Raw genomic sequence first — 25,514 nt, 5'->3', positions numbered from 1 at the left:
TAGCCATGCTAATAGTTCGAAACTCGATGGAGCTCGTCCGAAAGAGCTTCCCGTTCCATAACGTGCCGGGACTCCTCGGCGTCGCGATTCGATTTCGCATCGGCGATATAGAGTTCTGAAATCGCCGGAAGTTTCCCCGTTGTTTTTCGAGCCGAGTGCGCCTGCGAAAAACTCGGCCCTCCGGCCGCCGCTCTGTAGCCCGATAATTAAAAGCTCGACTCGGGCTCCGCGTCGGCCGGGCAAATTTCCATGTAAACGACGTTGCGCGACAGCGCGACACGCGTGTCCCCATCCACGACAGCCTAAAGATAGTGACTCGACGAGACGGGGCTCCACGGGATCGTGGACCCAGCTCTTCTCGTTTCCCTCGAAAACGCGTACGACCCACAGTCTTCACGGGGCAATGTTCCATAGTGCTTACAGAGTTTGCTGCTGGTTTTAAAAACAATTCTCGTTCGTCGTTAACGCGCCGATCAGGTATAATTAGGTTTCCGAATTAATTTTTATTTCAATATATTGAATAATATATCGAACGATTGAGCTAGTACAAACTTTAACTATCTAGTTTAGGTTTCATTAATTACTATTATTATTTATGAAGTGTTTATCAATCAAAGTTATTTGTTTCTGAAAATTTTGGAATGGAATCTGCTAAATAAACTATCTGTTTTCACATGGGTATTTATCAGTGGCGAATAAATGTTGTCGACGTAGCTGTGAAAGAAATCGTAGTGCAAGTGGTTAAGTAACTTTGATATCGTGGGAATTCCTGCAGTCGATGCATGTCGCATTCCTTCGCGTTCCGAATCACTCGCGTGTAATTAATTTAATTGCCTCAATCGAATATTTTTTAATACAAATCCTCTCCGATAGTTTGTGTTGATTTTGCTAAGTACTATTCTTGTGACAATAGGATTCCCTGGCCGATAAAGAAATAAATAAATATAGAACGCGGAGCGGAGATATTCGCGTGCGATTGGCTTCCACCGGAGACGAATAAAGGCGACAATGGAGTCGACGGATTCCGTCGTGGGGGAGCACCGACGGACGAGGTAGGAGCGAGCCAGCGACGGATAGATATCGAACAAAAGATTTCTCATTGCCGGAGCCTTTTCTTCGCGAAACTGAACCGGGGAAACAAGAGGAACTCGGAACGGAAGGAATCGAGACGAGAAGGGCCACTCGTTCTCCTGTCTCCGGCTGGTGATTCCGCGCCGCGTATTTTCATGGCGCTCGCGTAAGCGCGCGTTTCCGCAACGGGAACTAAGGCTGCGAGCAAGAAAGATTAGGCGAAGTAGGAAGAAGTATAGCGAGCTGCCAGCGGCTACTCCTACCTTGGATTTCATTCCACCAGCGAGAAAATTGGACGATAACGAGGAACATTCGGTATGTTGCGCACGACATCAAGGTGATCGAGAAGCGTTCCACACCGGTCACCGATTTTGTCGTTATTATAACGTACGCGATCATATTTGTTTCGTCGATTTATTTCTATATCTTAACGAGACGAATCCCTCGTGCTACAAAATTAGAAGAGAAAATGATGGCTAGGCTGTGAATTTTATGCGTTTACGACAGAAACGAGTGGCTGTGATATAAAATTGTCAAGATAAGAACATGATAATGTTGGTACACTATTTTCAACTAATTTAAATTATTTGCGTTATAGTGCATGCTCGGATTGCGAAATTTATTCAACCATTTCCTCCGAGTCTGGATAATTCCAGCGGCTTTTAACCGCAAGTTGTGACACTCACTTATAATCTACTGTGAATTCGCTGTTAAAAAACGACTGGCTGTAACTCCCGCTGTAACCTCCAGCAAGATCTCTCCGGGACTGACCCGTTTCCATACTGACTTTGACGGCTACGAGAAACCCTACAGCATTAACGCCTCGATGTTTCTAAAAAAGTCCTCAAACAACATTAGAGAAATGCTCTCTGACCCAATCAAGACGTCTCGGCTGGTAGTGCCGTATCTCTAATGAGCTCCCTTAATTGACATCACGTTCCTTCGAGCATGACCAATCAGGTTTATCTATTATCTCACGGGCCAACAGTCGCCAAAGCACGGAATGCCGTTGCAAGGGGATTAAGACGACAGGAACCGTTTTGGTCAGCCAATAATTTGGGGGACCGAAGAAGCCGGTTGAAAGACCGGCGAATTTCGAGGCTGGCAAGTTCGCGTGCGAAACCCTGTGTCTAGTAGAGTCTTGGTAGAGAGATTTAGGGGGGGCGCGTGCGCTTTTGCGACCGCGAACAGAACCATCCTCTGGTGTTTTGCGGCTTACCGTCTCGCGGAGCGAGTTCCGTGTACTCGCGTTTGATAGCGTCGCGTCGGAGCAGACCGCGAGAATCCAAGTCGTAGAAAGAAGCCGGCGCGAGCTGAAATCGAAATCGAGAGAAATCGAGCGAGCGATCGCCGCTAATTCGAGAGGGCCTCTCGAACGGAGCGCGAGACGCAGGAACGTGTCGTGTCGGCGCGATAGAATGCGAGAGCGGAAGGAAGGCGCGCGTGCTAGTCGCTGGCAGAGCGGCATGGCAGAGCGGAAAGGGGATGGGAATGCTCGGATAGTAGGCGGCGTGGGTTGGCGGGAGGTTGAGGGTGCTGCTGCGAGCTCGGAGCTCGAGGAGCTGGGGGCTTTCGGGGTTGGCGGTTGGGGGCTGGGTGCTGGGGGCTCTGGGCTCGGGTATGTTGGATCGGGGGTCGGGGGCAGCAGGTTCGGCGGACGGCGGGTCGACGTCGAGCTCTCAGTCTGTCCTGCGCCGTTGAAACGAGGGTAGCGTCGTTCGACGTCGACGCGACGTCGAGCGCGACGAGTCGACGAGCCAACGAGCCCGTGCCCCTCAGTCCACGTTCGCTCGCCGTCTCGAGCGCGACATTTTTTCGCTTGGAATCGCGCGATCGCGCGTGCCTTGCCTTTCTCGCTTCTTTACTTCTTCTCCTCCTCCTTCGCTACCTGCCACTGCTCCTTCTCTTCGCTTTTCTGCTTCGACGCTTTCTCGATTCCTCGAGCTCGCTCCGTTGTTCGTCTTCGATTTTCCCGTTTGGTGCCGGTATCGTCCGCGACAGAAATCGCGTATCGGGAGCATCCAGCTCTTGCTTACGGATTTACCGAGAAGCTACGCGCTCGTCGAGATCGAGGTACGTTTTCTCGGTACACTCCGAGAAAAGGAGATAGATCCTCCTGTCGAGAAAGAGAGAGAGAGAGAGAGAGAGAGAGAGAGAGAGAGAGAGAGAGAGAGAGAGAGAGAGAGAGAGAGAGAGAGAGAGACTGAGGAAAAGAGAGAGACAGAGAGGAAAGGATCGTCCGTCGACCGCCTCACTTCTCGGTCCGGCCACGGCATCGCTGGTGAATCGTCGCGGCAGATGTTGCTGTAATCGGTTTAATTAACGGGGACATTGTTTCGTGTCGAAGCACAGTGTCGCCCTTGGGCTGGTTATTCCGGTCGTGATTCGCAGTTCACGCGATTAAAGCCGTGTCTTCGATGCATCGTCGGCGCCGAGAGGGAAGTCCGAGTGACCTTAATTCGCGAGATGCTCGCGGGAGTCTAGGAAAACGGTGCAACCGATCCGCGAATCCCGAGTACAAGGTCCGTGAGAGTCGAGCGCGTCGATTAAGCGACGCCAAATCGGAATCGCCGATACGGCGTCCGTCGATTCGCGGACATTGATTTCGAGTCTCGACCGCTCGCTCCCGTCGACAAAACTCGCTCGCGCGTTGCTTTCAAACCCTGGCGACGCCGCGAGAAAATCGCGTGTCCCCGGCACTTGGGACTCGAGTTCCGGCAACTACGGTTATCGAGTTCCGGAACGAATTTACGGGCACTCGTTCGACGTTTCGTAACAGCGGTGCGCGATTCTTGCGAGCCCGTGGACGGTCCTCTCTAAAAAGTTTGCGGCTAACGCGATTCACCTCTCGCGCGATCAAACTTTATCTTCCCGTTTCCGCGGGGGACAACGTCGCCGATCGCCAACACGATTCTGTCTAAATCCGTTCGAATCAGCGGCGAACTTTCGACCGTGCTCTGCCGACGGAATTGCATTCCGGGGAAACGATTTAGCAGACTGCGACCTAATTATGTAGCTTGTCGGTGATTTTAATCCTCGTACGCTCTTCGAAACTAATTGCGCTAAAGACATCATCCATCCTCGCTACGCTCTTTAACACAACGGGCTGCGATGCGATTATAACTTTGCAATCTGTCAGAGACTATTTTGTAGATATCAGACATTTCGCAATTCCTGGAAACGAGGAACGTGCGAGAAGTTAATAGACTATACTTCGAGTACGAACAGCTTCCAGGGTAGAACGGACAAAGGCGATGTTTCGCGTTTCTCGTCCGCGAATGCGAAAGCAGACGGACCGGGCGATTCACAGGATCTACACGACCGGTTCCGCGATCTCGATCTCGTTGCTTTGCTTTCGCCGGGGATCGGACGCGAGCTCGAGAAGAATGCCGAACGGCGGACATTGAGGGTGGTTGGCGCGCATTTCGTTGGTAATCCTCGCGCGGGGCGAGTTTAAAGGGATAGACCGAGCCGTCTCGTCTATCCGAACTCGTATCCGATCCGCTTTGGTCCGGCGTCGAATAAAACCGCACCGTTCGATAGCATTTTGCCGTTCTCCGGCCGTCCGCTGCACGCGGCACCGTTAGAAACGCGGACATCCGTCTGATTTTCCGAGAGTTCGTCGAACCTGCGGTTTCCATTAGCCGCGTGCATCCTTTTCCCCGCGACCCTCGCATCGTCGAACGATCGGTCGATCCCCGACGGCGGGAGACGGTTTTCAAAATCGTTGAAAAGCCCCGGCAGTTTTACCGAGTTTTCCGCGGCTGGCAGACCGTTCGAGTTTGTCGCGAAATAACGCCGCAGTTTTTGCTCGGAGATACTAGCTCCCGCAGGGAATCTCGATCGACCATCGGTCACGAGACCGATTCGCCGTGGTCGGTCGATACAGGAATCGCTTTCCGCGCGGAGATATATATATATATATATATATATCCTACGAACGACGAAATCGACGGCCGTCTTTCGGTTTCGGCGCGCGGTTCGTTTAACAGGCAACATACGACCGTAAATCGGGGCGGTCTCGTTATCTCGTGAACGAAACGGTGCAGTTTCGTTCGTCTCCGATTCTTCCGGTATCGTTGGATTTCATTGCCGCCTCGGTCGCGGGAACGACCGAGCTCTCTCTCTCTCTCTCTCTCTCTCTCTCTCGCACACCGCGCTAGGAAAACAACGAGGAAATAAAAGATCCGCGGCATCGAGCGATAGGAAGCACCGTTTTTCTCCGGACTTTCCTCGTGAACGCGACGGCACAGGCGACGGTAAATCGGTCCTCGGTGATCACAGACGCGTGTCGTCGATGGTTTTTCCAGATCGTTGTTGGCGGAGCAATCACTCGTCGATAATTACGGAGAAACGTCGCAGCAGCGGCGGCGACGACGGCGTCGGCGACAACAACGACGTACCGTCGTCGGAGCCATCGGGAGCCGGTCGCGCGGCCGTCGACCAATTCTGTGCCAAAGTATTTACCGAAGGAAACCAGTGCCAAATTTCGGAGCCGATCGAGGAGGCGCGGAACGCGTCCGCGAGCAGAAGAAGCCTGGGCAAGGCCGCCGCGATAAGGCCTCTGCGAGCGACACGAGCCCGAAGCCGAAGAGCGAACGATGAGAAGGCCTGTTCCACAAAGGAAGAAGCGATCGTGGTAGGCGGAGGGTGCACGGACCTGGATCGGCCTGGATCCGCGTCGATCGGTGTGATGGTCTCGGGGTGGTGTCCGTGCGTGCCACTCGGCCGCCGGGAATCATCGGTCCAGCAGCAGTCGGCCTCCTCGTCGAGGTGTTTCGGGAACGACGGTGCACCGTTCACCGTCAGCGCTGCGACGGACCACGCAGAAATGGTCCAGATGTTCTACTACGAGAATCGCGGGAAATGCTGCAAGAAGCTGCTCCGGTACAACGGCTATCCGAACAAGGTGAGCAACATCCCCCCCTCTTACGAACGCAGCCACCGATCCGTTCCGATCGGAACAGATGGGAACTGTCGCGGTCATCCGAAGAAACGCTACAATTCCTGGTAAAAAGTATTCGAACGTCTTTTATAATGCAATAACTTTCTGAACATTGGATCAAAACACTGCAAAGTCAAGCTGAAATCATTCTAGGACATAAAAATGCCATTTTCACAAGTTATGCATATAAGTTATCGAGCATCTGCAGAACGCATTTTTTAAATTGTCGTCGCAGAGACGGTTGAAAGAGTTAAAAAACTAGAGTCCTATTAATTTTTCTTTTTGTCATTTCAAGTGATAGTCGTTCGGTTGAGTTTTAAAAATGTTATTGCGCTTGAGAAGGTGTGCGGACACTTTTGCGGAGCCACTGTGGACACTAAGTTAAAGTGACACTGAGGAATCGTGAGTGTTAGCAAGTTTGGAGTTTGAGGATGACGTAGCTAAGATAAGGTTCAAGTATGATGTAACAAGGTCCAGAATGGGGCAGCGCTTCTAAATGGCTAGCTAAGTAAAGCGTGAAGTCATTGCTCGTGATCATTGAATACAGATTTCTTGCCAGCGTAACGTAAGAAATGCAACACGACGAAGATATTACGAAGATTTCAGAGACCTGTTGTCGCATAATCTACGACATATTACCGCTTTGCGTTCGAATACATTTTCTTTAGGAAAATTCTAACCTACCAGAAGTACTCCACCTGTCCTCCCAAAAGAGACATTTGGGTTTCTGGCTAGGTTTACGATGCTCCTTCCTGTACATTATCCGGATCTGTGTGACGCAAATCGTGTTAAATGAGCAATCGTTATTTTAAGCGCTCGCTCTATCATTTATTCTATGGATACAGCGATTAGAACTTCGTCGTCGTTCATAATTTTTAATAAAGGAAAGTACGTATGCATATTTTCTCTAATCGTCGAACATTTATAACAAGAGGATAGAATTGGATTTCAATTTAAAATGAATATTTCTTCTCTGTCTAAATTTACTTAAATGCTTAAATATTAATGACAAAGGATTAAAATTTTATTCCAGTGTTAAAGACCAGAATAGCATCCATACTTAATTGCTAGTAATTTTCATCGCGAGTCGGACTCGTCAAAGTACGGCAAGAGATTATGTTTAAAATCTTCATCGCAGCTGTTCGTCTTCGTCGCTATCACAAGGCAAAGGGTTAACTCTTATATTTTTGGGTGGGAATGTAACAGGTAAGCCAGCTGCCGAAAAATCTGTGTGAACATGCTTGAGAAATATAGTATCCATAAATCTAGGATCTTTGTGCAACTGTTTCTGACAACGAATAGGAGAGACGTTCACGCGTGTTTACCGATTCCCTCGCCATCAAAAGGATGGCGATCGTCTCCAAAGCTAAAAATAACTAACGGCAGAACTATGTTCGTTCCTCAAAGGCGATTCGGTGCTTTTCCATCTCGCACAGCGTTTTCGTCTCCAACGTTTATGCAGCGATAAACGATAAGAGCGTCGATGAGAGCGAGGCGTCGAAATGGACTCTATCATTTTATGCGACAGTATTTACTTGGTATTAACGAGCATAATATTCCTCGGTATACTGTACTGTCAGACTTGAAAGCAATGGGACATTTCCAGAATCACTTGTCATCAAAAGACCTTAAATAATTGGGCTATTAGCGTTTCCAAACGAACCGAAGAAGGAAACCTTTCACAGCTTTTATCGCCGTTCTAATCGATGCGCTTGCAGCTTTTATTGCAGCTACAACATAAACGTACCCTAACGATCCGTTCCTCGAGCATTTTCGACGTTCACGAACTATTCACGACCCGGGGTCCGCAGCTGTTTTCCAGTTGACGACTCGATGCATTCGGAGCTCACGAATGCGGAGAAACCGGGCGTCTCGTTGAGGGTGGTCTTCCGAAGTTCTTTGGGCTTGTTGGCGACCTGTCAGCGACGGTTGACCATCGCGAAACCCGAATTCGCCCCAGAAAACTCCGGAATAAAACCGCGTTTTGTCTCTCGCGTTTTGCTTGACGTTCGCGACGCTCGCGTTCCCAGTGGCGGTTATGTCACCCCCGTTCTTTTTGCCGTTTCAGTTGCTTGCAATCTACTTGCATTTGACAGTCCAAAAGTCGGTCCATTTGGACCAGTATGTACATAATAATAATTTAATACTTTTGCAAGGAAAAGCGAGTTTAGGAATTAGTTGTGAAATATTTTATAAATATAATATACAGTAGAGAAACGTGGCAGCGGTTATTGTATCTTGTCTTAACAATCGAGAGGATTTCCATTGCGGTTTGCGCTCGCAATGTCCCATTAATATTTCTAGCACGGGTCCGTAGTGACCCGCCTTCGCCGTCCCCTTACTACAGATACTATCCAGCATCTGAGTGTCGCGTTGCTTGCGTTCATCGCGGCGTTTACGACACCCGCGTTCTGTTCGGCGTTTACGACGCTCGCGTTCTGTTCGCCGTTTATGACAGCCGCGTTCTGCTCGGCGTTTCTGTCGCACGCGTTTTTTTTTTCGGCCGCGGTCTCGCGAACGCCGCCGGAACGGAGGAATGCGAGAGGAGAGACCGGGAGAGCCGTTCCAAGTTCACGGCTCGAGAGGCTCCAAGTTTCCGGAAGCCCCCGGGGAAATAAATCGATTCGCTATCCGAATAGCCATTATGCGGACGTGGCTCGGAGGCGAGTAAGGAGGACGAGAAGCCGGTGGATTGGGACGTTCAAGACGAAAATCGGGAGAAAGACAAGGAAGAGGGTTGCCAGGGAGGGCGAAAGGGAGAGACAGAAAGAGAGAGAGAGAGAGAGAAAGGGAGAAGGGCCTACCGGGGAGGGAGAGAAACGAACAAAGTCGATGGCGGCCTTATCCTGGGCAACTGGGCTAACGGTTCAGAGTTTCGAAACTCGCATCGACCGGAGTTTTCTTTCAATAACCGAGTTATTATTCATCCGGCCATTCACTGCCCTCCTCCCTCCCCCACCTCCCCTTTTTCGGTTCTCAGACCTCCGCGGCTCGGCTCGCGGATCGGAACTTTTCCTTTGTGGCAGGAACGATATTCGCGGCCTCCCGTGCCTAGTTACGTCTGCGAATTTCGACGAGAGGGCACCGCCGCGATTCTCGATCGGCCGTAAAATATTGCGTGGCTCTCGTGAAAGCACGTCGATGCTGCGGATCCCGTTCCACCGCGCAGTAGTCCGAGAAGCGGTAACGTCTGTTCAAAATTATTTTATCGCTATTAGAAGGTTTAGGTTCATAGTATAGTAGGTCGTTGAAATCGTTCCGACACCAGCTATGAGGTTATGAAGTCAGAGATAGATGTTAATGTCAACCCTTTGCGGTCGAAAGCAAATGTAGAATAATTGTCCTGACTCATAGCATACCTATTTTACATGCCAAAGTATGTTGTATGCAGAGACCTGCAAATCGTAAAACAGTTACATTTTGACAATTTTTTAAATCTAAATTTTGATAGTATTAAAATTATCTTGGAATGTGTTATAACAGTTTTAGATATAACAATTCATATAACAATTGTAGAGAGATGAAATATCGAAATGATCTTAATTATTTATGACAAAAATTTTGTTTCTTAAATTTTATATATTACAACTTGTAGAAGAATGAATCCGGATGATTTTTTTTATCCTTGATCTTTTATCCGGATGATCTATATTTGCAGATTATTGTTCTTAAAAGTTACGTTAACGTACACGTTAACAATAGTGCATCTATCATATAAACCAAGTACGATAACTAAACACGTAATCTCTTCACAAGTTAAAATATTCTTATGAAGTGCATGGAAAAACAAAATATAGTCGTTGTCATGTAAAAAAATGCATTACATACTTCGCATATCAAACAATTAATTTATAACGTTAGGACGGTAAGAGGGGAAAAGAATTTTTCTAACATAAAAATTGAAAAACTTACTTTTGCCTACAAGTTACCGCTTGTCGGACATTAATATGCAGGGCCTCCGTCCACTTTGACAATCCGGGTTGTTTTCGTGATATCAAGAGTTTCTTCGAGCCGTCCGTGAATTCTGTAACTCGTTTCCCCTAAGTCGGCACCGTGGAATTCCTTAATCGCCTGACGCTGTCCCGTCCCTCGGATTTCTGTCGCACGTTATTTTCGACTCGCAGCGAAGGAGAGCGAAGATAGACGCACGGCCGCCGTGCTCCCCGGGGCGTTGGTAGTTTCGATAAAAAGGAGCATTGTTTAGCTCGTTGAATGGTCTAGGAAGCTCGACCGACGCTCGACCCCTCCGACTTTCAGTGTCGTAGACGCTCTTTACGTCGCGTCGCGACGCTTCGGTCCGCCTCGACCCGCCTCGCGTCGGCGCGATTAAAGATATCAGCCTGAAAGAGTCTCGCTGCTTTCGCGGTGGCTTTCTCTTTCTTCGTGAAATCGTGCCGACCGCCGAAAGGAAAACGTCTCGCGGGAACCGTCGAAGAAAAGACCGAGAGGAAAATTGTGCTCTTGCCGAGCTGCAATGCGCCGCTCCGCTTGGCTCGGGCTCTGCACGCAGTTCGCGCGCTTTTTCCTCCCTATCGTCCCCTCGTTATACGAACCGTTCTTTTCGGGGTTCCTCCTTTATAAGGAGCACTACTGAATTCTGATCTGCGTCTATTAGAACCCACTCGCGACACCTCGGCAATTGTCATCGTCGATTAATCTCTAAATACTTTTTTGTTCTCCAAGATGCACAGTTATATCGGAACTTATTATTTATTTATTTTTAATATTTCAACAGGTCGAACGCTTGGCTATTTAGACACCCCTTTCGGTTATTAGCTATCTTTTCTAGTTAAAAGTAATGCAATAGTATTTTTAAATTCTGTTTCGTATTTGATTTGATCATTTTTATTAAAAACGCGTAAGATCTGCTGGAATGGCAATTTTTAGATATGTTCGTCCTATTATTCCAATTGAGATTTTCATGAAACGTAATCACAGACATTTTCGTACAATTTTAGAAGACGTATTAGAGGTAACTGAGCATCGCGCGATCAATAAATGTCCACACGTATGTGACATAATTGGTTCACAGTTCGGCAACTTGAACAGCCAAGATGAAAGCACGAAATTCGTGTAATCTCGGTGCAAACGAGGACATTCAAGGATATCTTTAAACCAACCTAGCTCGTTGAGGAACACGTACGTAGTTTTGCTCGTAAGACCCGCGTTTTTAAGAACGCTGCACGAACACAGCTTATTTAACATAAAGGTTCACAGTCCAGTTCGATCTCGTCCGGTCGATCACCGAACAATCGGCTGCGAGAACAGAAATCGTTTCCTTGGACCGGTGCAGAGAGAACCCTCCCGACCTCGACCCTATTACTCGGCGGAAAGTCGATAATCGTCCCGTGTCCCGTGATTTAGCGCGACACGTTTTAACGCGTTCATTCTGAAATTGGAGATTGATTCCGTAGCTGCCCCAAACCCGAGGACACGCCGGAGAATCCCGATAGCCGGCGAGGATGCCGAAAAGTGCTTCCGAGCGAGCGTAAAAAATACCGGTCCCGTCGCGGAAACGCCTGAAATCAAGCGGAATTCCTCGATCCGGCCCGGCGGTGCCGAAGACGATCGCGCCGATCGGCCGTCGTCGATCGAACACGGCGATCTCTTGCCGGCTGGTCGGGCACCGTTCCTCGTTTTTCCTCATCCGGAAGGTATGCTGTTCATGATCGATCGTTACGGCGCGGCAGCGCGACAATAAGCGCGCGAGAGCGGCCGAGCGAGCTCCGCCGTGGCGAATAAATAAAATGCGGCCGAACGGTGCGATTAGTCGGAGTAACGGAGGCGAACGAGCTCTTTCGGAGGAGAGAGAGAGAGAGCGGCGAGCTCTCCGGGAGGAGAGGGAAGAGCTTGCGTTGGAACGCGGGATGGAGAGAACGGGTCGGAGGAGTCGGCGTCGAGTCGAAGTTGGAGTTGGTGTCGGTTCGACCCGACAGAGACGCGCGAAGGAAGGAGCAGGAACAGGATAGGATTCGAATGAGAGGAGGCAGAGGTAGGAATAGGAACGTCAATCGGATCGAGGGAGAGAAAGAGAAGAAGCCAGAGAGGGAAAGAGAGAGAGAGGGAGAGATGTAGGATCGCGCAGGAGAGACAGGGACGAAGAGAAAGCGAGAGAAAGAGAGAGGGTGAGGGAGGAGCATCATGAGCGAGAAAGAGACTGCAGAGGGACGCAGGGGAGAGAACGAGTACAGGGTGAGGATGGAGAGCGAGCGAAAGAGAGAGAGAGAGAGAGAGAGAGAGAGAGAGAGAGAGAGAGAGAGAGAGGACCGCATAGGTAGGGGTAACCGGGAGAATCGCGGAAAAGAGGCAAGAGGGTGGATATTCCAGGCTGCACCCCGTGGCTGTCCCAGCGCATTGCCATGGCAACCGACCCTGAAACACCCTGCGGCCGTCGCACCATCGGAGCTTTGCTTTCCGATGATAGTAATAATGTATCCTCGCGCTCTCGTTGATGTAGGTCGCAGGACGCTGCCATACCACCGCCGCCGCAGCTGCGTAAACCACGTATTTTTCCTCGGGATTCCGCGGAAGGATCCCGACGGAAATGCTCTCGAACGTCTCGACGGACCGGTCTGAACGTTTCCGCGACGCGTAGTCTGCATGGGGTGAGTTTGATCGTCGGACGAACCGCGGAGGAAACGGGAAAAGAGAACAAGACTCGAGGAAAACACCGCGGCGCGGTGCGGCGCGGCGCGCCGTCGACGTCGCGTGTTTGTCGATGCATTCGAGCGAGTGGCGTCGGCGTTTTTAATCGACGCCACTTGTTTCTAACGACCCTCCTTTGTTCAAGCCTCTAGACCGCGTGCTCCGCGTATTCCCGGCCTCCGCGTTCGTTTTTCGCGTTACCCCTCTTCAGTTATCCTCTGTGCTCTGTCACTCGTCGAGCGTAACCCGCTTCCGTTGATCCGCTGCCTCGCGGCTCGCTGCGACCGGATCGGAGCCGATGATTACTCGCGCGATCGAGTCACGTTCAAGCCGTTTGCTCTCGTCTCGGCCTCCACGGTAACGGATCGACGGAGCACCGCATAATTACTCCCTGCGTTACGCTTTCTCCCCCTCTCCCTCCCTCCCTCTTCTCCTTCTCTCGTTCTCTCCCCGACGCCGGTTCTCTCACTCCGAATCGACGGCACTCACTTAGACGGACGCGACGCCCGGCTGACGTCGCGCGCCGAGTTAGCTTGGAGCGGTGCCACCTCGAGGAGTCGATCAAGGGAGAAAATCGGATGAAAAGAAACGTTTCGGCTCGGGGATGGCTGCGGCAGCGTGCCTCAAAGCGATCCGGCGAAATTGGACCGCGAGCACTCCGCAGTTCTTCTCCGAAGAGCCGTTCTAGAGATTGACTCTCTCGAGGCAAGAATCGGCCGGGTCCGAGAAGCCAAGCCGCGGAGTTTATTAAATCCGAGGGGGCGGCAAAGGCTCGGTCCTCCTTCCTCTTCTTCCCCTCCGATCCGCGGAAAAATCTGGACTGGGGCTCGTTCCGCTAAACGCATTGAGAAAACGATGCCGCGGCAGCGATCTCTCTCGTAGTATCGATCGAGTTTTCGCTCCTCCGTGAACGGTTACGTCCGAGAGGAGAGATCGCAGGCAACCAGTTTTGTTCGGCGATCCCATTAAGCGTGCAAGATTAAGCCCGCCGCGTCTAATTAGGTCTGCAGCGTGGCAGGTGTAAAGTATTGCTGACCGTGGCTCGGCTCGAGGCGTAGCCCGGCTCTGCCCGGCTCGGCCCGGCGTCGCACGGATCGGTACGCGCCGCGATTTCTGGGATTTCGTAGGAAGCCGGATTTAATCTGGGCAAGTCCCGTGTACTTACGCGTGCATGTATTTAGCTGTATACGATTCGGGTATATAGCGTGTGTAACACCGTACATATTTATCGTCCGGAACGGCGACGCGTTACCGGGCTAACCCAGAAAATATCCGGCACTTTGGAGGGAGCCGACCCTGCGACCTTTCGCGGCTCGCTCGACCTATCGGTGTAGCCGCGGCCATCTCCCATGCACGCCCCCGTGATACGTCGAACGCCGGCGAACTCTCTCCAAACGGGCGGAAATCTCGTTGAACTACTACGAGTACTTTGACCACGCTCTTCCCGCTCTCGCGATCTCTCAAAGCGTTCGCGTGACGTCGACTCTTCGATATCCGACGGGGAACAATTCCTCTTCCCTTTTCGCCGTTTCCTTCGCTACCCCTCCGCAACGTCGCGACCGGGCCGCGTCACCGACATCCGTGACCCAGAAACCGCTTCGTGAGAAAGTTCTCGGCGACCGACCTGCCCGGATCCCTTCGAAATGAAATCTCCCCCTTGGTCTAATATTTAACCCTTTAACTACGGCTAAGTCCGCGAGAACGAGGGCGAACATTTATTTTCCAATCTACGGGGTGTCCAGGGTGGCACGGGAGAACGTGGACCGATTCTATAAGCGAGAATATGGAAGAGAAATAGGATAGCGTTATTCTGGCTTAACCCTTCAACGTGCCGATCGAAACAGCTGTGTGTACCTGAGCGGAAAGTAATAGATGAACCCGATAAAGTTTCAGAAATTGATAATACAGATTGTTAGAACATTGATAATTATAAGATTATAAGTGGAGAGGTGCATTATATTACTACGTATAAGGTAATATATTTTAATACATTTTCTATAATAGCAGCGATATGTGTTTGTTCGTCGTTATAAGAGTTAAGCTCCGATTTCGAGACGGTAGAGCTCGATGAATACGTTCCACGGCCATAATCTTCTGGATCTACTTCTTGTAATACCATGGCGCGCGTCCTGAGACAATCTGTATAATTACACAGCGTTCTACACCAGAATTACATGGCCAGTGATCCAGAGTACACACCCCAGCATACGGAGACAATGTGAAACTCGTTCACGCTAGAACAATCGCTGGAGCAATATGAAATAAAGAATTTGGAACTGCTCGTTTCGCCCCATGCGAGTGGTTTTAGATTTTTCTGCTGCGAGCAGAGATACGAGTGATTTGATCTATTTATCAATTGCTGCGGCGCAGCGTGCTTTCACACTAGAACTAACGAGCTCTTAAAATCACTTGCTTGTATTGCCTTTTAAAAACAAAACTGTGTTTTACCGTGATGTCGCACGATTTTTATTTACGAAATACATCTAGCTTCTCTTCACAGAAGTATCATTGAACTTTAACAGTTAAAAAATATAGATTCTTGAGAGGGTAGCGTAATGCAAATTGCGTAGTTGTTTAACTTTTTGAGAGAGGCAATTTTACGAAGAAATTATAACGCAGTTGACATTTTTTAATCTCAAAAATACAGATTGAGTTTTAGTAGGCGTATTTTTGAACTTATATTTCTTAAAATTTGACTAGAAAAGAAAGTCGTTTTTTTAAAACATTTACGCTACAATAGCCTCATAAATCCGTTATTTTTACAAATTCGGTAGTGCTAATGTTAAAGTTATATTCTCCCTTTTGTACGTGTTCTTTGAACCCTTTTATTCGGTCAAAGATTCCTTCGAAAAACCAAGTCAGATATCTCGCAATATCTGCGGCAGCGTTAAACACTCGCGACTCGACGAAGAAAACGAAACTCCCGTTCCGCCGCTTATTGGCAACAGCAAACTCACGGTTGAATAAATTTCACGTAGACGAAGCATTGGAATCGGAGCGGTGCCTGGCACGCGTGGGCTCCTCATAAAAATTCGCGGAATCGATCTTCGCGAACAAGGGGCTGAAGGATTGTTCTCCGGGCTGAATGGCTGACCTCTCGAACGTTTCGCGAATTCGATGAAAGTTTTCCCTTTTTCTAGCCGCCGAACAACGGAGCTGGGGGGACGCGGGGGCCGGGTAGGGAGGGGCGAGGGCGCATGCTCTCGGAAAATTCGCAGGAAACTCAATTTGGAGGTACAACGCGATCCGGTTCGCGTTACGACTTTATTCTCTCTACTTTCATAGTTTCGCCGCGCTCGGCGTCGAGCCGGGGCCGATGCTCTGCGAAAAAACCGGGCGGTCGTTTTACTCCGGCGCCGTTGCCTTTTAGAATTTCGCCGTGCAGATTCCGCGAGCCGCGGCTTTCAGAACAATTCCTTCGGTGGATCGACTAACGAATGGTTGACCAACGATTAGCGAGGGACGGTGACCTCGTTGAATTCTTACGCCGGCGGCGACATTTTCGGGCGAAATCGCTGCAAATATTCTCTCGACGTTGTTACAATAATTTAGAAGTTCGATTACATTGTCACAGGAAATTGACACATCGACTGTGGCGAAATGTCTCAGAATCGCTGTGAAATATTTTTCGAGTACTGGTATATCGACTGATGAATCGATGACGATTAAACTGCGGATTTTATATTGTATTATCATTGTTCAGCTGTGGATTATCATGATAAGTAAAAATTGTCTGCATTAGTCCATGATACAAGTAGACATTTATTTTTTAAACAGTTAAAAATTATTAATTTTTATAACATATAGGCTGTCTTTATTTTTCATGAAAATCCGCAGCATGACGATGATCGTACAGCAGCATGCAGTCATTGCGAAGTTATCGAGCTTTCTTGCGCCAGCTTCGGCAAGGATTGAATGTGCAGAAAGTTGTGCCCGAAGAAGCAGCATTAGCTGTTTACGACTTTAGTTTTCCGTCTCGTTCAGCGAGCGCTGGGAACGGCGTGCACTCGAGCTTTTCCGACGGCTCGAGATGAAAATGCTTGATGAGCCGGCGCTAACGACGCTGTCCTGTTTCACGGCGTCGCCGGCAGCGCGCTACATCGAAAATCGTTTCTCGGGCTGAATGAACAAAGCGGCGCGGGGTTGGCAGGAGATTCGACGAGAGGCGACGTTGGCGCAAGGTCCACACGTCGTCCGTCGCGTGCGTTATCGAGCGCGGCTACGACGGTCCAGGATGGATAGCTGCTCCTCGTTAACACCCTCTCCTGCTTCGTATCGCTCGACGACAACGCGCTCGGGATTCCGTCTGTCGCGCGAAAGATTAATCGCCGCTTTCCGTACGCGGGAGATCCCGGCGCCCGCGGACCAAAAGAACAATCGTGATCTGGAGAATCATAATTGTCGAGGCCCGGCAAGGCCGCTTGGTCAAATCGTTTACGGCTACCGCAATCGTGACCCGAACGTACGTCACGCACGGCTGATTCAAATAAAGGCTCTTTACGAATAAATCATGCTGCCATTAAAGTCATGAGGCAGCATCGACAATTTCCCATTTTTATAACTAAGATTTTAAACACGCCTAAGAACCACTAATTAAAAGAGTCAACGATCATTACACGTATTTTGTTCGCAGTTGGTTTAGTTTCGTTCTTAATTAATACTTAATTGACACGATATTTGTATTACGAGAGAAACATCCGTCCAATATACTCACGATTGGTCACTCAATAATCTTCATGCATAACCAAATCAAGGCAGTATTAAATTACAGACGAATACAGCGGAATCAATGTGAACAGAACAAGATAAATCGGAAAGCCGAAAAGAACAAGATAAACAACGGAAGCGAAAACAACACGTACCAATAATAACCCAGTACTCTTTTAACTCGTTATATTACAAAACAATCTGCTAGATACGAACGCTGTTCGTTTCTTCAAAATCGAAGTGATTCTTCTGTTATTAGAATCTAGGAATAGAGGTAAACGGTGACATAAAGAAAATAAAAATTGTCTCGTTTAATCAGGCAGCTAAATATGGACGTTAATTAATGCTGCTGGAAAAGAAATCGTAGCGCAAGGATGTTAATATCGTAGTGAGCGAGCGTCGCGGGACTTAGGGACTTAGGGGCGCTAAATTCGGCGGACGAAGTTGGAATATTCGAGGAAGCAACAATAACCATCCGTTCGTTTGTCGCAGGTGCTTCTGTTCCCGGAGGAGGGCTGGGCGAGAAGCGCGAGTAGTTCCTACTGGACCTTGACGCCGTTCTGGTGGAGTCGAAGTCGGTGCAAGGTCGTCGAAGTCGCTGGGACCAGGAGGTAAGTGGTAAGTGGTAAGTGGTAAGTCGCAACTCGTAAATCGCGATGTCGAACAGCCGGGAGGAACCGGCGGGTGTCCGGTTGGGCGTCGCGACGCCTGGACGGGGCACGTACGTCCCGGTTACGCCGTCGTCGTCCTCGTCGCGACGTTTTCCCTGTAATCGTATTCCCAGCGCGGCCGAAATTCGAGCTTTTGTAGGCTACGTGGCCGGAATGTCTATTTCTCGCTCTAGTCTCCTATTCTCCCGCCATACGGGGCGCTATATAGCAGTTCAGAATTACAGGGACAACGCGCGTCCGAAACTTCGCGCTGTCCTCTTGTTTCCCTTTCGCAGCTGCGGATTATCAGGTTATTCGTGCGAGTTCTCGCGCCGCGTTCGACGCGTTCCCCAATTTCCCTCGGTTTCCGACGGTTCTCGATCCATCGATCACCACCGCGTTCAGGAAACATCGGAAGTGTCGAATGTTATTTCTGGCTTTTATGAATTCCGATGTATCGTTTCGCTGTGCGGAGAGCGGCCGTCGCGGCTTCTCTAGATTTATTCCGAACCCCTCCCCGGCAGCAGCTTCCACGTTCATATTTAACCATAACCTTACGAGCCTCTCTTGTCACGCCTTGGCCTAGATGCGATTCGTTCACGTCGAAGCATGGCTGACCTATATTTTTTATACTTTATTAGCCATTTCATTTTCTGCACCGACATTCTCGGAAAGTTTCCCTTCTATGCACCCATTCGTAGCGTTATGCAACAGTTCCCTCCCTGAAACTCGGTTGCACGCTCTGCTACCATAATTGTCTGAATCGTCTTCTCTTAACTTCAAATCAGTACCAGCGCTTACTTGAATTTCTTTTCTACTCCGTTCTCGCCTGTTAAAATCTGCGCTATCATTACTAAATTGTTCTTCCTCTTCCCCGTGACTCTGCCCACTTTTCTTTATTCCCTTATCATATTACCTCTTTTGTACCGTCCTTTTTCAGTCACGATATTACTTTTATTACTGACTTTTTCCTTTTACCGATCCTCTTGCTGTATCTTTCTCCGCTATTTGTTCTTGGCATTTAAGTTAATTTTCTAATTAACGAATTATTTCTTATTGTATCTTTTCGTACGCTATATATGCGACATGTTGTTACGCCACTGCTATTTTCGTCTATAGATAATTTCGAGTGAGATAGGTAGACCACCGATTTGATGAGAGATTAGTAAGCAAAATATAATCCGAACTTACCGATATCCGGTCGAGGGAACGCGAGTGTTTGTATAATACAGCATAATTGAATGACTGAATTAAATCTTTGCTTATTTGTGCAGTACTAATCGTATTCGATCGTCATTAATCCATCCCAATACACACACAGACAAAGTCTGTAGATAACAAAGAACTCGGATGCAGGAGATTCAGATAATCGCGATTGTATCGCAACTGAAATAGCATTGGTCTTCATGCAAAATAGAATTTGTCAGCAAAATTTCCGGACACGGAAGCCGAGCACCATATTTCGTTCTTCTTTAATAATTTCGATAAGCCAAGATTAATACATCAACGTCCTCAGCTTCCATTAATCTTCTCGCTGTTTTAAATTACACCTGCCATAAACGCATAAAATCCAACCATGAATCACGGTCACGAGGAATCGCAGTCTACTCGTCACTTTTCCCAATATTTGTCCAACGTTCCGTTGTTGATCCTTATCGCGCAGCCCGCGTCTCGTCTCTCTCCCACCGACGGGATTCAGTTTCCTCGTCGCTGTTATCGTCGGACTTTTATCTCATTTACGCGACCGGAACTTGTCGAGTGTTAATTTTGCAACGATTTAGGAACGGGCTCATAATCGGCGGGTCGATGGACGACTGTTGCCGTTCGGAGCTGCGCGACATCGGGCAATCGATGGTCGTAGGTAACGCGTTGCAAACGGGCCCGGTCGAGCATCGAAAGGGTGCACCGGTTGGCAGTTTCCTTTGTGAAGCGAATCGAGGACCGGAGGAAAAGTCAAAGCACCAGCCATAGTGGATTTTAAACCGAGTGTTGGATCCGCCGCACTTCAATGGAGGGCGTTTAAACTTTTAATGATCGTCGCCGACTGAACCGCTCGCCGGAATAAGCCCCTCGAGCCACCAGGGAAGCTCTCTCTCTCTCTCTCTCTTTCCTCTATTCTCTCCTCTCCTGACGGCTCTCCCACGCTCTCCCACGGTCTCTCCCACGGCTCGCCCCTGCGCGCACCTCTTCCACCCTCGCTCGTACTTCAGCCGCTCCTTCCGCTTCCGAAAACGGTCGAACCGTTCCTCCGTCCTTCTTCCCTTTTGCTACGGCTCTTCGCGCCCTCTCCCATTCGGCGTTCTCCCTTTCGGCTCGCCGTCCCGTCTCGGCTTTTCTTCCCGGTCCTGTTTTATTCATCGTCTTCGGACGGCGCCGCGCGCGCGGAACTCGGCCGCGCCGCGTTCCGCAACTTCGCTTCCGGTTCGAGCCGATCGCCCCCTCCTCGCGGAGGGGAAACAGGGCCTCCTCGGGAAACCTGGTAATCCGACGGCAGAGCGTGAAATATCGGCCCAGGAAAATAAAAGCGGGACAAGCGAGCCTCCCGCGCTCGTGGAACCGTGTCGCGTCCCGGCGCTACGCTAATCGCATTACCGATTTACGAGACGATAAAACGCTTACAAAGACCGACTAAACGCGCGTTCATTCGGCGGCCGACCTGTCGGATGTCGCCGACAGCTGGAAAATTTTCACCCCGCTGCGAAATATCTGAAAAAGCGGCGCGCGCTCGCGGACCGGCGCGACGCCGACGTCCGCGATTTCGACGCGTAATTACTCGCCCCGAATAAATACTAGCTGGCGGCCGCGTTGCTCTCGCCGTTGAAAGCCGCGATCGAGACCGTTGTCGGGTATCCGGTGTGTACCGTACACCGAACATCGTGTTGTCCTTGTGCTTCGTTTGACGCTCACTGGACTGATCCGTGTGTTTCAGGTACAGCACTCAGGCGAAAATGGTGGACACTGGGACAGGCACGCTTTACATTATCGGTTCCTTTAAGAGAATGACAACCGATCCCGATTTCAAGGTACCGCTTCCACGATATTTACGTCGTTTTCCGATCGGGTGGAGGAAAGGCGACATAGAAAAAAACTAAGGGTGAACGATCGCCGTGTTTTTGGTTTTTTTCGCTGTTGTTGGAAATTATAGGGAAGGATTTAGAAGTCTGTGGATAGTGTGGATTGTAGAGTGGATTATGTTTTCAATAATCAATATTCATAAATAATTAAATAAAAGGAGGAGAAATACAAACGATAGGACAAAAGATGAAATACCGTCAATTTTTTTGTTTTATAGAAGGGACGTCGGATCGATGTGAATGTCAAAAATTCTTGTTTTGTATATCGTTTTCTTAAGCAGGCTGGTAAGCTCGTCATTCGGACAGAGATAAATCTGCATTTAATGCAAGCCTGGATGAACATGGTTTCATAAAGTAAGACGTATTTCTCTAATTCTATTGGGATCTCCAAAACGCGAAATCGTTAAAAAAAATCAATTGATAGCATCGATTTTAATTCGACGAAATGAAACGCTATAATGTTATATAATTTTGTGAGTTTATTTGTGTGGCAGTCGAAGCGTTAATGGTGCCACGTACATTTATAGTCGGATGGTTGACGTTTCCAACGGCACCGAGTAGAAGCAGCCCTTTCATGTCACGTCTCCGTACGTAGCGGGTCCACGGGGTGCTGCCAGAAAGAGATCCATGAGGTTGAACGTTGTATGGCCCGGGCGCATTAGGGCGCATTAAGATATTCACGGCTCAGAAATGCCGGTGAAATTTGGCAGACAAGGGCGCGGCGGAACGGCGCGTAATGCCATTAAATCTTGACCGATATCGACGCGGGAAAGCCGATGAAGTTTGGTTTCTTTCTGGTAGCTGCACGTAGACCCTAGAGAATGAAGAGGCGTGGGGTCGAGGGGTCGTGTGGGAGAAGAAGCGCGGAGCGAGATGTGGCGAGGCGAGGCGAGGCGAGGCGAGGGAAGAGAAGGCAGAAACCTGGGCTTTTCCGAATGACCCAAATCCTAAAGTGGCTTCTATTGTGCGGCGACGGTGTAACGTATGGACGACATAGAAATTTATGACGCTAAAGCGCGACCGTCAGCAGCACATAGACCGGTGCAAGGTACGAGTACGAGTACGAGCACAAGCACAAGCATAAGCGCAGGGCTCCCTTATGCACATACTCGTACGATATGTGGCCGCGGTTAGATTAATGGGGACGCGACGGTGTCGGTGTAACGAACGCTTATCGAGCGTGTATGCCTTCGAGTAGGTTTGTTTCCGTTGCGGGAGGTGCCCGGGATCTGAAACGAGGCCCGTTTCTTTCTGTCGACAGTTGTACCTGACGTCGAACGTCTCTTCGAGCGACTTCAACATGGGTTACAGTATGACAGGCACGCTGGAGCGTGGCTGTAAAAAGACCAACACCTTCCAAATGACTCACTTCGCGGTGATTCGTCGGCGAGACTACGAAAAGGCCTACGAGGATCCGAACACCACCTAGTGTCCGTCCACGCCCACGCTGTCCGAGCGTGGGGATTGCGTGCACTACGCGTGAAAGAGGGAAACAGGATGGATGTGTATGCGCTGCGGGGCCTGTGCCCGCTCCAGCCCGCTCCAACCCGCTCCAGCCCGCACCAGCCCGCTTCGGTCGGCTTCGGCTTGGTCCGCGCGCGCGCGCGCACACCATCGTCGTCGCCGTCTTGTCATCGTCGCTGTCGTCGCTGTCGTTGCCAATTGTCGTTGTCGTTGTTGTCGCTGTCGCTGTCGCGATCCGAGCTTACAACGAGCGAGCGTAGAGGTAGCGGGCCACGCGAGGCGAGCAACCGTGAAACAAAAAGCAAATGTCAAACGTCCAAAGGTAGTGTTTAAAACGAAACTTAGGTCGAACGAGATATAATAGTCTGTAATTATAGCGACGAACGATACCTAATACCGAGTTACACGAAGCTGCGGTCATCGAGGATACCAAACGATTTTCCAAAGTATTAGCATGTAAGGTCGTCAGAGAAACGGACGGTGGAACGCAGCAACACGCTCGCCACGGTTTCCTATGCAGCTCCCTTCGGCGATCGCGTTCTGCCTACCGTCCGACGTTCGCACGCGAAATAATCTCGAGGTGAACGTTCCAACGTTGGCTTCGATATCGGTACTATGCTCGCGCCGCACAGCCGACCGATCGATTCGATCCGATCGGCGACGCGACCGCGAAAGTCACAGTGGTTTAAAATGCGATTCTGGCTAAGCAAGATCCTTTATCGACTTTACTTTTTAATGAACTTATTCTGGCAACTGCGTCGGACTTTAAACTCTGTTTCTATCACAATGCGAAATCACCGTTTCCATTCATTCAGCTTTGCGGTACGGTAAAAATCTAGGCTGCCTGTTCTATTAAAGCAGTAACAATTATAGACGGTCTCCTAAAAGAGATCGAATGAATTTTTTTTATTCAAATATTCAACCAGTTCGCAAATCTTTCTGCAAAATAGGAATTCGGATTCTCTGAAATAATTTTGTCGAAAAGAGTGTATTCTTCAACGCATTGCATATTTCTTCTGCTATAATATAAATCCGCGGTCTATCATAGAAAACGATGAAAAGCCGCAACAGCCCCATTCTCGTCGTTCCCGTCATTCTCGCGCCAGCTTTCACCGCCCCGTAGATTTAGTTACAGATTCTACGCATCTCTTTTCAACCGTTTGGCATTTCACCAGTCCGCGTCGACGAGGTCCACACAGTCTAAAACTTGATTTCCGACGCGTTGCACAGCTGGAACTGCACTTTGAAGCAATGTGCGACCGGTAGCTTGTAGCGCAGCCGGTTTACGCGAGGCGTTTCGGGCTTGGTGCGCTTTGCGTTTTCCGCGAGCTTGCTAGCACCGCCACCGCTCAAACCAAACGGACCGCACCCCACGGTTTGTTCGTGAGAAAGGAAACGATACGAAACGAAGCACGGAACACGTGTGTGCGTGCGTGCGTGCGTGCGAGCCTGTCTGTCTGTCTGTCTGCGCGTTTGTGTGCGCGAGTGTGTCTCTATTTGCGCGCGTGTGTGTGTGTGTGTGTAATGTGAGTGCGTGCGTGCGCGCGTAGTGGAACACGCACACCAACCGAGTGACAAAGGGATCGTCGTGAATCGGTGCCATAGTTCGCGCGATACTTATTTTTGTTAACGAGTAGAAATGTTGGCCGCGTCACGACGCGTCCCTCGATTCGGGGAACCGCGGTTGTCGCGATCGAGGAACCGGCTCGGCCGATCGCGATCGATCGGAGCACCGATTCCAGCGGTCGACCGAACGAGATCGAGGCGATCGGTCTCGGCGGCGGTCGGTGTGACCGCGGTTTAGAGGATTTTTGTACTTTCGGCTTTGCTCAACGGCGCGTTAGACCGCCGGAAAACCATGGGGAGGACATTTAGGTGTAAGAGCGCGTAAGACCCTAGATCGTATGAATTGCGTGTGCCCGGCGATCGACGGGATGCGCGGCTCCTACAAATGGCCGCCGATCGATCGTACCTCCGTCCGTGGCTGCGCGCATTCCGATGGTCGCTCGGGGCAACGGTATCTATCTGCTAGTTGAAACGATAACGAACAACGCTTCTCGTCTCTTTCCAGATCTCTCTGCCTCTGTTTCTGCTGTACCTCTCGCTGTTCAACTCTCTCTCCAACTTTATTACCCTTTCACTCTCTCTCTCTCACACAGTCACACACATACACACTCTCTGTTCCCCTCTCTCTCTCGTTGTTTCTCTCTCTACTCATCTCTCCCTTCACGATCTTTCTCCATGCGTGTGTTCATCCATCCATCCATCCATCCAACCATCCATCCGTTCGCGTTCCTCATGCGTGTTCAGCCGCCTTTTCCGTAGATCGGTAGCACGATTTCACACGGCAAACGGAAACGATCGACTCTCGATCGTGCCCTGCGCGCCATTTAGCCGTTACACGTTACAGGGTTCAGCGGTTCTTCGCGATTCGGCGGGGACGGGACGAGCGACCGCGTTAGCTTCTTCGATCCACCCCTGTCTGTCCGGCTTGCTTCGCGATTTCCGCCGTGTTCGCCCCGCGCTTTTATCTAGAAATACCGTTCCCGGTTAGAACAATTCTCGCTCGTTCCCTCGACCCGCGAACGCCGCGTAGAAAGTCGCTGCGCGTAGTGGCAGCTTAGAAATGTTCCGGAGCTCCGTCCGCGTTCGCCGTCGCGCCTCGTTCGACCCCGGAGAACGCCGACGCGTCGACAGAGTCGCGAGTACATCGGCGGCAGCGGACCGAAACGCTCGGGTCGCGCCGACGAACGTGGACGCGCCTTTCGATCGGTGTTAGATACAGTTCTCGAAAACACGCTCGATGTCGTAGATGCTCGTAGATGGCCGCGTAGAGAAGGCCGTAGGTGTTCGGTAGAGACGCAAACGCTTCGTTCGTCGCATCGGTAGCAGTTTAGCAGAATTAGCCGGAGTAGTAGACAAATATAAACGAGTAGACGGCGAGGCGTACCAGAGGAG

At 50.0% G+C, this 25,514-nt stretch overlaps 1 protein-coding gene across 1 annotated transcript; it reads left to right on the top strand.

Moving 5' to 3' along the window:
* The first annotated feature begins 3,045 nt into the window (after positions 1 to 3,045).
* Positions 3,046 to 23,547, top strand: LOC144474389 (uncharacterized). The gene is made up of 5 exons (XM_078189181.1): positions 3,046 to 3,144; positions 5,382 to 5,980; positions 17,861 to 17,979; positions 20,948 to 21,041; positions 22,354 to 23,547. Exons 2-5 carry the CDS (start codon positions 5,765 to 5,767, stop codon positions 22,519 to 22,521), a joined length of 597 nt encoding a protein of 198 aa, XP_078045307.1. The 5' UTR covers positions 3,046 to 3,144; positions 5,382 to 5,764; the 3' UTR covers positions 22,522 to 23,547.
* The last annotated feature ends 1,967 nt before the right edge of the window (positions 23,548 to 25,514 follow it).

This window comes from Augochlora pura, chromosome 8 (genome assembly GCF_028453695.1).
Source record: "Augochlora pura isolate Apur16 chromosome 8, APUR_v2.2.1, whole genome shotgun sequence".
Lineage (NCBI taxonomy): Eukaryota > Metazoa > Arthropoda > Insecta > Hymenoptera > Halictidae > Augochlora > Augochlora pura.
The sequence above is the reverse complement of the archived record's forward strand: the minus strand, read 5'-3'. Positions and strand labels throughout refer to the sequence as shown.

Excerpts from the sequence above, each read along its gene's own strand:
- LOC144474389 (XM_078189181.1), top strand. The coding sequence starts at position 5,765 with ATGGTCTCGGGGTGGTGTCCGTGCGTGCCACTCGGCCGCCGGGAATCA. Across the intron at positions 17,980-20,947 it reads GAAGTCGCTGGGACCAGGAG|GTACAGCACTCAGGCGAAAA; the intron begins GTAAGTGGTAAG and ends CGTGTGTTTCAG. Across the intron at positions 21,042-22,353 it reads CAACCGATCCCGATTTCAAG|TTGTACCTGACGTCGAACGT; the intron begins GTACCGCTTCCA and ends TTCTGTCGACAG.